Here is a 13763-nt window from a genome sequence, read left to right as displayed (position 1 = left end):
ACAATAATCTGACAGTGGGCTAAGAGACGGTAGTTTTCACTTTAAAACATGATTATTCTGCTTGCTTTAAGGAAAACCTCAGTACATTTTGACTCATAGTTTCTGAACACAACACTATATTAGTGCTTGTCTAGAAAATGATTCTTGATTTAAGAGTTTTTAGATATTTGGACTAGAAATAAGACAAAAACCATAAGCCGTGCTGACAACAGAGCATGTTTACCTATAACGCATCCTCAGTCCGACATACTGGAGAGTAGAACTGACTGAATCTCACATGTTATAGTGATTACTGCTGATGAAAATGATAAATTATAGTCATGTTCTGGGCTGTGCCAATCAGTCAGAGCAGAAAGCCTATTTAAAACTCTAGAATACATCTTTTATCAAATCTTAATACTTCATAAGCATTTCGAGCATGTCAAATGAGCCAATCCTCACGTCTCTATGATGTTCTGATGCGGAGATACAGCTGATGATTAATGGTTGCTAGGTTAGTGTGTTCTGTTGCTATGGAGTTGATTGACAGCCTTATGTATCAAAGTGTCTTGAAGCATGTACGACATAAATCAATGCTCATTACAAAGACTTCGGTCTCTGTGGTTATTTTAAAGCGCAGTGGTTTGTCTGTATTATTATTTGGCCTTCAGTCTTGTTCTCCAGCTCAGTGCTCAACTGCTTTAAGAGTAAATAAATGAAATGCAGATCTCCAGAATATAATCTGCTGTGTTCAGAAGTGTGTTCACACACACACACACACACACACACACACACACACACACACACACACACACACACACACACACAGACACAGACACAGACAAAGACACAGACACACACACACACACACACACACACACACACACACAGACACACACACACACAGACAGACACACACACACACACACACACACACACACACACGATGGCTTTTACTCTACAGTGTGTTTCCAGTGTTTTCTGCAAAATGAGAAACGAGCAGTTTCACACCCACACGGCTTTTCCACTTCAGCAGACCCTCATGAGGTCAAAGACAAACAAACTGAACACACAGCGCTGTCTGGATAACACACACACACACACACATGTAGAGCACAGGGCATTCAGCACTGTACACTTAAGCCTGGTGTCTGTAAGGTTGCCAGTAAAAATAAAAAGTAAAGACAGAACAGGTTAAATGCCTGATCAGTGTTCCTAATGAGATACATTAGTGATAAACAATACACACTGTGAGTATGGATATCGCAGTGTGTGCATCTGCAATAGTCACATCACAAGACTAGATTATTTATTAAAGATTAAAAGATATAATTCAATATTATTATTTGTAATGATTTATGCAATGATGATCATGTTATTCTACATCTGATTATTCAATTTCTGTACTAGAATACTGTCAGACTCCCAGAAAACCAGAAAGCACTGTTTATTTATTAATTTTTGCTTGTAATTTATCAAAATTAATACAGATCCACTGCACAGAAAAGCACTTGATCATCCCAATTCATTGAAATGAATAAAAGTCTTTCCAAAAGCTTTCCAAACCAGCTGGTGAAATTATATCACAATACATATCGCAGTAAGACAAGATATGGCAATGTCAGATTCATCCAATATCCTGCAGCTCTAATACAACATAATAATTCACCCAATAAAAACTGAATAAGATAACGCTGCCAGAAAGACTATCAAATATAAAATCAGGTAAAACTGTGATATTTGTCCACACAGTACAGTCTTTTGGTCAGAATTGTGTTCAGTTTTTTCAGTGCGAGTATGATGAAGCGTATTTTATGCTTTTATTATAAAAATGTTATTTCTATAATGTGCATGTCTTCAGCATCTCCTCAAGGCATAACAAACATATAATTATATAAACACACACACACACACACACACACAAACACACACACACACACACACACACACACACACACACACACACACACACACACACACAGTTGAAGTCAGAATTATTTGCCCCCTTTAAATTTTTGTTTCTTGTTGAACAGACTGAGGAAATGTTCACAGTGTGTCTGATAATGTTTGTTCTTCTGGAGAAAGTCTTATTTGTTTTATTTTGGCTAGAATAAAAGCAGTTTTTAATTTTTGAACACCATTTTAAGGTCAATATTATTAGCTCCTTTAAGCTATATTAGTTTCTGATAATCAGATCAAACCACTGTTATACAATAACTTGCCTAATTACCCTAACCTGCCTAGTTAACTTAATTACCCTAGTGAAGCCTTTACATGTCACTTTAAGCAGAATACTAGAGTGAAGAATATCTAGTCTAATATTATGTGCTGTCATCATGACAAAGAGAAAATACATCAGTTATTAGAGATGAGTTATTAACACTGTTATGTGCAGAAATGTGTTGGAGAAATCTGCTCTCCGCTAACAGAAATTAGGAAAAAATAAACGGGGGTAATAATTCTGTCTTCAACTATATATATATATATTGTTATTTTACACTTGCTTTAACCTTGAGTTCAGTGGGTCAAACTGACTAAATAACATTACAAACAAGAGTTTAATTAAATCTGTCGTCTGTGCATGAGTGTATCACGGATGTTTCAGCCGCAGATGAACTCTTCATTTTTCCCGTTTTTGCCTATTAAAATAAACAAATACAAGAGTGATTTTGCTTTTTGTTCAGACTTCTTATTTAAAATGAGCTGAATCAACACAACTCTTCAGTTATTTGAGGGAAAACTTGATAGTTTCTATGTTCAATCCACTCCAATAAGTTCAGTTAACTTAATTTGTGTGGAAACCAGCAATTCTTACAGTGCAATATATAAACACACACACACACACACACACACACACACACACACACAAAAACACACACACACACACACACACACACACACAAAAACACACACACACACACACACACACACACACACAAAAACACACACACACACACACACACACACACACACACACACACACACACACACACACACACACACAGAAATGTACCTGAGTGTTCAGTGTAAGTGCAGTGCTGGATTTTCATGTTCACTCTTTGCTTGTTCTCCTTTAAACCCGAATGATTGATTGACATTAGTTATAATGAGAATATCAGCAGCATATAAATACCACATTACATGTTAATAAAGCTAAAACATTACCTGCCTGCTCTGCTTTATTCCAGACATGAGCTCATAGGGATTTTCAGATGTGTGCTCAGTGTTGTGTTCATTCTCCTGTAAACAAATGAATAATGAGTGAGTGAGCGAATTATTAATAATCAGAGTATGATCAGCCGTGGATGATGACTGTAGGTGAAAGCTACAGCAGATCATCGCAGGTATACCTGATTGTTCTCAGACATGACTTCATACAGATTTGCAGCCTGGGTGTTTCCCGCATTCCCCTGGAAAAACACAGACTGATATGATAGATGATGGAGGATGATGAATGCTGCAGCATTACTATTAAAACACACCTGATGCTTCAGATGGACACCAGACATACACACATAGAGCTCCGACTCAGCCTTAATGTTTGTCCTTTTTTCCTAAAGACATCAAATGAACGAATGAATGAATGAATGAGTGAATGAATAAGTGAATGAACAAATGAATGAGTGAATGAATGAATGAATGAATGAGAGAATGAATGCATGAATGAATTAATGAGTGAATGAATGAATGAGTGAATGAATGAGTGAATGAACAAATGAATGAGTGAATGAATAAGTGAATTAATGCATGAATGAATGAGTGAGTGAATGAATGAGTGAATGCATGAATGAGTGAATGAATGCATGAATGAATGAGTGAATGAATGAATAAATGAATCCATTAATGAATGAGTGAATGAATGAATGAATGAACGAATGAGTCAATGAATGAGTGAATGAATGAATGAATGCATAGATGAATGAATGAGTGAATGAATCAACGCATGAATGAATGAATTAATGCATGAATGGATGAGTGAATGAATGAATAAGTGACTGAATGAGTGAATGAATGAGTGAATGAATGAATAAGTGACTGAATGAGTGAATGAATGAGTGAATGAATGCATGAATGAATGAATAAATGAGTGAATAAATTAATGCATGAATGAACGAATGAATGAATGAGTGAATGAATGCATGAATGAGTGAATGCATAAATGAATGAATGAATGAATGAATGAATGAATAAGTGAATGAATGAATGATTTAATGAATGAGTGAGTGGTGTATGATGCCAGTGCTGCTCAGTGATGTGTTGATCATGATCACTGTAATATCAGAGCGTCATTACTGTAATACTGCTGATGAGGACCTGCTGTGTGTCTTTAGGAGGATCTGCACTGTCAGCTGTGTGTCCTGCAGAAGCACACACACACACACACACACACACACACACACACACACACACACACACACACACACACACACACACACACACACACACACACACACACACACACACACACATGTATGAACCCCAGAAGATGTGTGTGGTCCTCAGTGGGTCAGTATGTGACTCACGTGTGTGTTTCCTGACTCTGGTCAGTGTAACGGCTCCACAGATCAGCAGCAGCAGAGCCACACACACACACACAGCAGCTGTAGAGCCCACCGCTTCACCGCTCCAGCTGAAAGTTTAAGTTGTCACCTTAGTCATCTGAGTTTACCACAGTAAACAGAGTAAACACAAGCAAAGTTCATATATGAGTGTGTGACCTGTGCTCAGTGTGTGTGTGTGTGTGTGTGTGTGACCTGTGCTCAGTGTGTGTGTGTGTGTGTGACCTGTGCTCAGTGTGTGTGTGTGTGACCTGTGCTCAGTGTTGTTGTCTCCTCCTGCCGTGTTGTTCTTCCTCTTCTTCACTGTGATATGAACCGGTATCTGTGTGTTCTGGTCTGCGCAGTAATACCAGCCGCTGTGTGCGCTCTGCAGGCTCTTCATGGTGACGTTCAGAACTCCTGCTGTCCTGCTGAGGGTCACGTCTGCTGTATTCAGCGTTCCTCTCTGTTTCTCCACACAGGATCCTCCAACGCTGCACCACTGTGAAGCTCCGGCACACAGCAGAGTCACGACGGATCCTTCAGACACGGACACACTCTGACTGGACACACGCAGAGCTGACGGACCTACACACACACACACACACACACATCATGAGATCTGAGATGAAGGTGACAGAACAGTACAATCTGCATGAAGCCAAATGCACGATGTTCATGTTACTAGCGCACGCTGTCAGTGTTAAAGGACACACTTCAGTAAGGGCTTCAGACACAGCTATCTCAGAGTTTAACCCCTTCAGCACTGATTTCTGCAGAACAGGTGATGTTTAAAGGTGATTGTGAGTACCTTCAGTGACAGTGATGTCGAATGCAGCGTACAGATCAGGGCCGTATTTCTCCACAGCGCACCAGTATCTCCCCGAGTCTGCAGATCTAGCGTCTGACAGGGTAACGGTAAAGAAACGCTGCGCTCTGTGCTCCACAACACACACTCTCCTGTCAGACACAGTCCTGCTGAACAGCCACCAGTCCCCAGTAGACACATACTTCCTGAATCCCACAAGCTGCTTAGCGTACACACACGGGATTGTGATGTTCTGATGTTGGCCAACAGTAACTTGACTGACGGTGGAGATGTCTTCAGCTCCTGTGGAGGAAACTATACGTATAATCAGTGTTGGGAAAGTTATTAATCACCATTCCTGCTTTCCAATTATTATATTATTCTAAAGTATATTATTACACGACTGAGTCAGTACTACTACACAACATCTGTCTATTTCCACGTATAGAAAATAAAACACCTTTACTTCTTTAAATTGGAGTCAGGATTGGCCTTTATCTTTACCAGAAATCAAAATAAAATGAGATGATGATGACCTGATGTGCTCCAACACTAACTTTACTGACTGTGGAGATTTTGTGAGCTCCGGTGGGGGAAAGTGTAAATATAATAAGTGCAATTTCAATAAAATGCAATTTAGTTACCCTAAGGAATTATATATATATATATACATACAGTTGAAGTCAGAATTATTAGCCCCCCTGAATTATTAGACCGATAATTCTAAATTATTAGACTGATTATTAGAAATGTATTTTTCACTAGGGTAATTAGGGTAACTAGGCAGGCTCAACTGGGTTAATTAAGTTAACTAAGCAGGTTGGGGTAATTAGGCAAGTTATTGTATAATTATGGTTTGTTCTGTAGATTATTAAGAAAAAATATAGCTTAAAGGGGCTAATAATATTGTCCCTAAAATGGTGTTTAAAAAAATTAATAACTGCTTTTATTCTAGCTGAAATAAAACAAATCAGACTTTCTCCAGAAGAACAAATATTATCAGACACACTGTGAACATTTCCTCAATCTGCTCAACATCATTTGGGAAATATTTTAAAAAAAGATTTTTTTTTTAATTTATACAATTAATTCTGACTTCAACTGTACATATATATATAACTCAACCCATAGACAACAACTTTTAAGAATGTAAATTCGAGTGAAACATGGCCTTTAGGTTTATCAAAATATTACTTTAAATAGAAATGCAAGTGTTTGATTAACCAAAACATTCCTTTGCAAAAAAAAGAGAAGTTAAATATGATATGCATGAAACATTTCAAAACAGAATCCATATTTCATACATAAAATATATTGTCATTGACTCACTTCTCAACTCGTTGTTTCTAAAGCATGCTCAATCTGACAATGCAGCTTTAATATGAATATGAACTCAAGCCAAACTGAACCAAGAATAAATCCAACAATCTGCAGTGAGTTTATGTGCATTAAACTGCTTTCTGTCAGAGCTGATGGTGGTGAATATGAGGAGTTTTTGTTTTTTTAATTGCAATTTGTATAATAAAAACAGAACTTGACTACAGTAATAAAATAAATGAAAATAATAAAGCACAACAAAACCATTACAAATTCAGGTCCAAACAGCAACAAATGATTCAAGGTAGCTCTGCACAATATTGGTAAAACCTAACACTGCAGTATTATTTTTATTTTGCAATCTATATATATATATATAATGCGATATGAATACATCATCACCAGATGACTTCATATCTCTAATTGGCACTAATTAATAATGTCAGATGGATCGGGATGATTCTGCAGTGGGAGTGCATCCCCATAACATCTAATAAACAATCTAGAAAAGGTTTGGGATCCCCGACACATTTTCATTGTGGTCTGTGCTATTTGCAGTGTGTTTGTGTATGAGTATTTTCATGCACATGTTTAGTCAGAGACTAATTCATCTTTACTCTTTACATTTCTATAAAATCCAATAAAGAGCTTTTGTGTTGTGTGTATTTTCATCCATAACAATCGATAAATACAATCAAGAATACAGTGGAAATAAAGTGTTTTATCTGAGTCTAACAGTACGCAAGTACAGTAACAATGATGAAAATAAAAATACTTCAATCACATTAATCATACGGTACAGCTTCATATAAAATCATTATACAATCACAGGCATCAAAAACACATGCAAGTGATCAGTTATAATCCAGACTCGACACTGCATACTGTCAATGATGACTGCAATATCAATGCTGAAACCATATATAGTGCAGCTCTACATCAAGGCTTTAAAATTCAGTTTTTTTCTCACTCCATCATTTATAGCTTGCTTTAAAGTAAAATATACTAATAATAATACTACATTTCATTTTTAATACACTTTTCTAAAACCCAAAGCTCTACAACAACAGTGAGAATAAAACATGCAATAAATACAAGGATTCAACACAGACGGAAAATCAGAAACACTCCAGAACTGTCAAGAATATAAGCAAGCGGTCTTAAAAAGAGGAGTTATTTACATCCTCTGAAAACTAGCCAGTGTGGAAGTGCTCCTGATGGACAGTACTGTGAGCTCTTTTAGGCTTTTTGCTGTTATTTGTGGTTCTTTTAATGTAAAAACACACACTGTGAAAAGCCATCAGTTACTTTAAAACAGTGAGTAAACCTTAAGTGCTACAAGCTGATTCCACCTTAAAAACTTCAGTAAACACAGTGACTTTTACACTTATGAACAGTTTAATTGCTGCCCATTACTATCTTAAATGAGTATACCTAGTATTTAGTGGCAGTTTACACGTTTATCTTCCATAAATAAAGAGTAAATTGTGAATATGTGTGATTCAGCTTTACCTGAGGTGTGTGTGAGCAGCAGCAGCAGCAGGAGAGCCCACATCTTCATCTTCATGCTAATGTAATGTAATGTGCATCTCTATGGTGTAGGAGTGCAGGACTGATGTGTGCGTGTGTGTGTGTGTGTGTGTGTGTGTGTGTGTGTGTGTGTGTGAGTGTGTGTGATACGTAACTTCTTGACTGCTATTTCTTAAGCTGTTTCCTGCTGAAATGATATGAGAGTCTTCGTTGTGTCTGATCAGACTGCAGATTGCACCCTGCACTGTCTTTGTCTGCAGATAAGAGATGTTGTGGTGGTTAAAGTTTTCTCATGCATGTATTGTTTTAAATCAAGACAGATGGGAGCGACTGTTTAATAGACCTGCTCACTCGTCCTCAGAGTGCGGTCATTAACAGGACAGCGTGGTGGATTTCTCATGTTTTAGATGATATGATCAGTCTGCAGGATATCTGTAATCTCCACACAGAGACAGAATCTGCTTTCAGAAGATGCAATCGTCTCCTCCTGCTTCAGTTTCTCATCACATCTTCTGACCAATCAAATGCTCTCTAGTGTCTGACATGCCCCACCCCCTTCTTCTCATTGGCTGATCAGCTGATGCTCTTGAGCTCATCCACTCTCAGAGGTTTACATATCTGTGTGTAACTACAGCTGAGTGTTGAGCAAGTGTGCTCAGTGTAATGTTGGTGTTTCTGCAGCTCCTCCACACAATGCCTTCCTGTTTTCCCCACAGCACCACACTACAGCTGAAACACCACAGCGGAAGACCACCACTTACACCACTGCCTGCAGACAGAGTCACACACACACACACACACACACACACACACACACACACACACACACACACACACACACACACACACACACTTACTCACAGGGCTGTTTATATCGAAGTTGATATTTAACCGCACCATGTTGGTGTTTCACATCTAATTTTACGAGGTGGGATGTTAGCTCAACACTCACCCCACAACCTGTAGGCACACACACTGCGGCCCATTTTCATTCATTCATTTTATTTTTAGCTTAGTGCCTTTATTAATCAGGGGTCACCACTGCGGAATGAATTGCCAACTATTCCAGCATATGTTTTACACAGCGGATACCCTTCCAGCTGCAACCCAGTACTGGCAAACCCCCATACACACTCATTCACACACACACACACAATACAGCCCATTTAGTTATGACAGTAGTTCATATGCTGTTCAGCTGCAAAAATACGATGCAAATTCTAAAATCTAGATTTCCCACATGTCGCAGATGGTCATTACTCAGTAGTGTATTAGTGTGTAATAGTCTGCATTTCTCAGTCGTGGATGTGCTGTTGTCTTTGGCTGTGCTCAGTGGGATTTAGGACTCTTTAAACTACATTTGGAAAACAATAAATGAGAATTAAAATGGAGAAGAGCAGAGAAATGAGCACAGATGTGCTTCACACACACTCACCGTCACGCCGCTTCAGGAGGAATCATTCACCGTCTCCTGAGGAACCTGAAAACAAGACAGAGGAAGACTTCATCAGCTCAGTGACGACCCAATAAACCTCAGAGACTGCTTTAACAAGTGCTGTGCAGTGACAGAGAGATGAACACACACACACACACACACACACACACACACACACAGCTATCTTCATAGTCTCTCTATTTCTACTCTAAAATGATCTGGCATTACTACACTTATGGGGACATTTGGTGCCCACAATATGAGGAATACAGGGCACACACACACACACTCTCTCTCTCTGTCTCAGTGTTCTGGCTCTCGGTGTTCGGTGTGTCAGGACAGTCTGCAATGAGCTGGAATCTGCTTCACAGATCTGCTCCATCACTCCAGATCTCCGTCTCCAGCACAGAGGAGTGGAGCCGTCATTGGAGAGCGCTGTGAGGAGAGTTACTTCTGAAAGTAGTAATGCATTACGATATTGAGCTGCTTTTATTTTTTATTTCTCCTGATATATATCTATTGTTTTATTTAAATAAATAAATAAAACTAAATTGTTTCTAGTGCAAACATCAGAAAAAGATCAGAGCAAGTAGAAATGTTGTGTAGTTTTCACCAAGAAATCAGTGAAAATGAAGTGTTTTTTGCTTGTTTAGGGAAGTGCGGTGAGCGAAATAATCTTGTTTCTCTTTGAAATGTAGATATTTGGACTAGAAAGAAGAATTGTTATTTTTTTGTTGTTGCACAAATCATAAATTGCGTATAAACACAGCGATTAACTATAACTCTGCATCTTCTGCTCCACTATAGTTCAGACTGGACACTGCAGATCTCAGTGAAGACACTATTGCAGACGCACACATTGCCATATCGATGCTGAACTGATATACTGTGCAGCCCTCATGATGAACCATGCATTACAGTACTACTGAGTGACTTTTCCTCACCTGTCTGAAGCTTGATTTCATTCAGAACCTGCAGGGGTTTCTTCTTTAATTAACAGAGGAGCTCTGCAATGAACAACACACTGAATAACCTTCAATTACCTATAAAAACACATCAGTGAATAATAATGCAATGTGAATTTCCTGAGGCGGAGCTCTACATGCTGTATATACAGATTAATGAATGTTTAAAGCAGCGTGTTTGCTGCTTTTACTTTATGACTTTACAGGCAAAAAGACAGACAAGCCCTGGCCTAAAGAGGTCAGATAGCCCCGCCCTCATGCACTGATAACCCCACCCCAATGTCAGAGGGCCCAACCCTAAGCGACTGGTAGCTCCGCCCAAAATGCTGATAGTTTTGACTTTAGGCAGATTTAGAATATTAGATTATTTTCTCATAATCTACCCACAGAAGACAATAATATCATTAGCCTATGCATCAACTTGTGGGGGTGTGGAATAAAATTAATTATTCATATTCATTCTACTAATAGAGGAACTGTAAGACTGCAGTAGTGTCCATTTACTGAGTACAGTATAACAGTTGGCAATCCATAATTAAATCCACCACAGAAACCAAGCTAAATATTAATGTTTACAATGTGTACATATTACATTAACGCAGAACTACAGCGTTTCCTGAAGCTGAACCGCGTAAACGAATTTTCCCGCCAAATTAGGATCAAAAAAGGCGCAAAACGCAGAGTGAACACTGAAACTCATGACACTTGACCAAAAATGAAGCCAATCGGAAATGATCGGAAAATACACGGGAAATGAGCACACATTTCAGAAACTTACGTCAGAGGAACAATATTCCCATATGCTTCAGCTGAACAGCTCCAAACTAACTCAAAACAATCTTCCGGTGTGGAATTGAACGAATCGACTCAGTGAACGACTCTATTGACTCGTGAACACAGCTACAGGGAACCAACACATACTGAAGCTACAGCTATGGCTTGTGTTTATTATAACTAATTTGTTTGCGTTAATTGAATAATTTTACCATGTTTCTCAGAATATTTCAGTGCTCTTAAATAAAGAAAAGTCAACCTTGGACCACAAAAGCAGTCATGTGTGTGCATTTATCCTTTATAGCTGTGTTGTAAAGCATTCTAAAGCGATTCCTTCAATATAATATAATGATCAAAAACATCTATGGTTATTATCAGTGTTGAAAACAGCTAAACCAAACTGTAATGCACGAGTTTAACCTTCAGGACTCACAGATATGGACGAACATGTCAAAAGAATATCATTTATTTGAAGTAGAAATATTTCTGGGGTACATTTCTGGAAATATTTTTGGTACATTAATATTATTATTATTACAAATGTATTTAATATTTTGGTCAATTTCAATATAGATGTTTTCCTGATGAAGTCCTTCAGCAATATTATCACACTTATTATTATTATCATCATCATCATATAAAAATATACATGGGTGCACACACGCACACGCACACACGCACGCACACACACACACACACACACACACACACCAGCCTACACAGCTGCCTGAGCCAATAATACTGTCAAAATAAGGGCCCTTCATAGTGTGCTACAGGCAAATACACAACACTTCATCTCACAGACACACAATAAAACACTTCAGAACGGTCAATCATGCAGGAATCAGCGTTAAAAACCATGATATCATCAGAAAATAGAACATCTGCTTCTCTTATCAACATTAAAGTCCTGTTTTTGCAATACTTCATTTAGAAAACATCTACACACACACACACACACACACACACTTATATATATTTAACTTCATAAGCAAGGCATATTGTGTTTGTTTATCACTTTACGGATAAGCAATGCGATTGTCATTATCGTTTACATGGCTGCTTCCTCCATTTTTAATTAATTAGCATTAAAGGAACAATAAAATAATTCAAACAATATAATATTATATACTTAAAAGGGAAAAGAGGCAGTTTTTACAAAGGTAGAAAGCTGATATGTGCTCGAGTACGAGCGAGACGTCCAACAGCAGCATCGACATGCATCTCTGAGGAGTCCTGCGTCCCAAATCACACCCTATACCCTCGCCCCCTACAGTCATATAGTCCACTTGAAGAACTGAGTGCACTTAAGAGATGCGGTTTGGTCTCGCTCAGACCCTGTGATAGTTATTTAACACTGTTTATTAGTAACGAGACATTAAATCATATTTTATTTTGAAATAACACTGATAGGAGTGAGCTTCAGTCGCCATCTAGTGGCCTGATGCCAGAACTCTAGCAGTGCATCATGGGTGTTGTCCAGCTGTTGAGTGTGCATGTGTTGTACCCTCATTATTGCAGTGCATTGTGGGATTGATTGAGTGCACTGCATGATGTATTTGAATTATTTAGCCTGTAACATGTTTACTGCTCTAAGATATGATGACTGCTTACTGTCCAGTAGGGGAGAGATGTTGTTTACCCAGAGCAGATATTACAGCAGTGATCAGGACACCGTCACAATCTCACACCGGCTCATGCACACTTGAATCTGCATGCACTGTTAAGGATATAGGGGCGATTTGGGATACAGCCGCAGTCTGATTGTCCAGGTCAGAGGTCAGAGGTCAGGGTCAGGATGAGCGAGCAGAGCAGCAGCAGCACACACACACTGATGGAGACGCAGCTGGAGGAGCGAACACTGGACAGCTGCAGCTCCGAGCTCAGGAACGCAGACAGAGGGACGTGAGACACCAGCGTCGGGCTGCCCGAGTTAATGAGGGAGTCGATCTTCTCTGCTTCCTTACTGCAGGCTTCAATCTGCACACACACACACACACACACACACACACACACACACACACACACACACACACACACACATTCAGCTCAAATAGGCCAGGAGCTCCTTGCAGACGACTGGGATATTTTTAGCCAATCTGAAGAACATCTGGAGCGAATGATGCAAGAGCACGAAATCCTGAGGAGGAGGAGGAGGAGGAGGAGGAGGAGGAGGAGGAGGAGGAGGAGGAGACGCTGCTGTACAAGTACACTACACTACACCACACTCACTAACTCAACTACTAGAATGTAGTCTGCAACTCAACTACTTGAATGAAACTAAACTAGAGGGGGGGGTGTTTCCCAGCGATGGGTTGCAGCTGAAAGGCATTTTGCAGGATAAGTTGGTGGTTCATTACGCTGTGTTGACCCCTGATTAATAACTGCAGTGGTGTGGATGTTGTCTATATAGTGCT

General features: G+C 39.0%; 2 protein-coding genes across 11 annotated transcripts in view; both read right to left on the bottom strand.

Annotated features, from left to right (window-relative positions):
• Nucleotides 1-1410: 1410 nt before the first annotated feature.
• On the bottom strand, nucleotides 1411-11421 carry LOC141380795 (uncharacterized). 9 transcript variants are annotated; one of them, XM_073941336.1, is made up of 14 exons: nucleotides 11351-11421; nucleotides 10552-10614; nucleotides 9608-9652; nucleotides 8516-8941; nucleotides 8328-8426; nucleotides 5329-5628; nucleotides 4790-5105; nucleotides 4503-4609; nucleotides 4273-4337; nucleotides 3462-3533; nucleotides 3330-3389; nucleotides 3145-3219; nucleotides 2993-3050; nucleotides 1411-2618 (listed from the first exon to the last, which is right to left on the bottom strand). In XM_073941336.1, exons 7-14 carry the CDS (start codon nucleotides 4918-4920, stop codon nucleotides 2581-2583), a joined length of 606 nt encoding a protein of 201 aa, XP_073797437.1. In that variant the 5' UTR covers nucleotides 4921-5105; nucleotides 5329-5628; nucleotides 8328-8426; nucleotides 8516-8941; nucleotides 9608-9652; nucleotides 10552-10614; nucleotides 11351-11421; the 3' UTR covers nucleotides 1411-2580. The 9 variants fall into 9 exon arrangements, with proteins under 9 accessions (XP_073797437.1, XP_073797431.1, XP_073797432.1 ...); XM_073941330.1 differs by having other exon boundaries at nucleotides 5329-5640; nucleotides 8155-8941; XM_073941331.1 differs by having other exon boundaries at nucleotides 8155-8941.
• Nucleotides 11422-11796: 375 nt separating this feature from the next.
• The window catches only part of reck (reversion-inducing-cysteine-rich protein with kazal motifs), a 35760-nt gene continuing 33793 nt past the window's right edge, over nucleotides 11797-13763 (bottom strand). For both annotated transcript variants that reach the window (XM_073939965.1, NM_001423853.1), the window contains exon 21: nucleotides 11797-13326. In XM_073939965.1, the coding sequence (XP_073796066.1) occupies nucleotides 13120-13326 (207 nt within the window). In that variant the 3' untranslated portion in view covers nucleotides 11797-13119. The remainder of the gene's footprint in view (nucleotides 13327-13763) is intronic.

This window comes from Danio rerio, chromosome 24, assembly GCF_049306965.1.
Source record: "Danio rerio strain Tuebingen ecotype United States chromosome 24, GRCz12tu, whole genome shotgun sequence".
NCBI classification, from domain to species: domain Eukaryota; kingdom Metazoa; phylum Chordata; class Actinopteri; order Cypriniformes; family Danionidae; genus Danio; species Danio rerio.
This window is presented reverse-complemented; position numbering and strand designations above follow the sequence as displayed.

Coding starts and splice junctions, on each gene's coding strand:
- LOC141380795 (XM_073941330.1), bottom strand. CDS start 8,209: ATGAAGATGAAGATGTGGGCTCTCCTGCTGCTGCTGCTGCTCACACAC. Junction 5,106..5,328: donor CGACATCACTGTCACTGAAG/GTACTCACAATC, acceptor GTGTGTGTGTAG/GTCCGTCAGCTCTGCGTGTG. Junction 2,619..2,992: donor CACTTACACTGAACACTCAG/GTACATTTCTGT, acceptor TTATTTTAATAG/GCAAAAACGGGAAAAATGAA.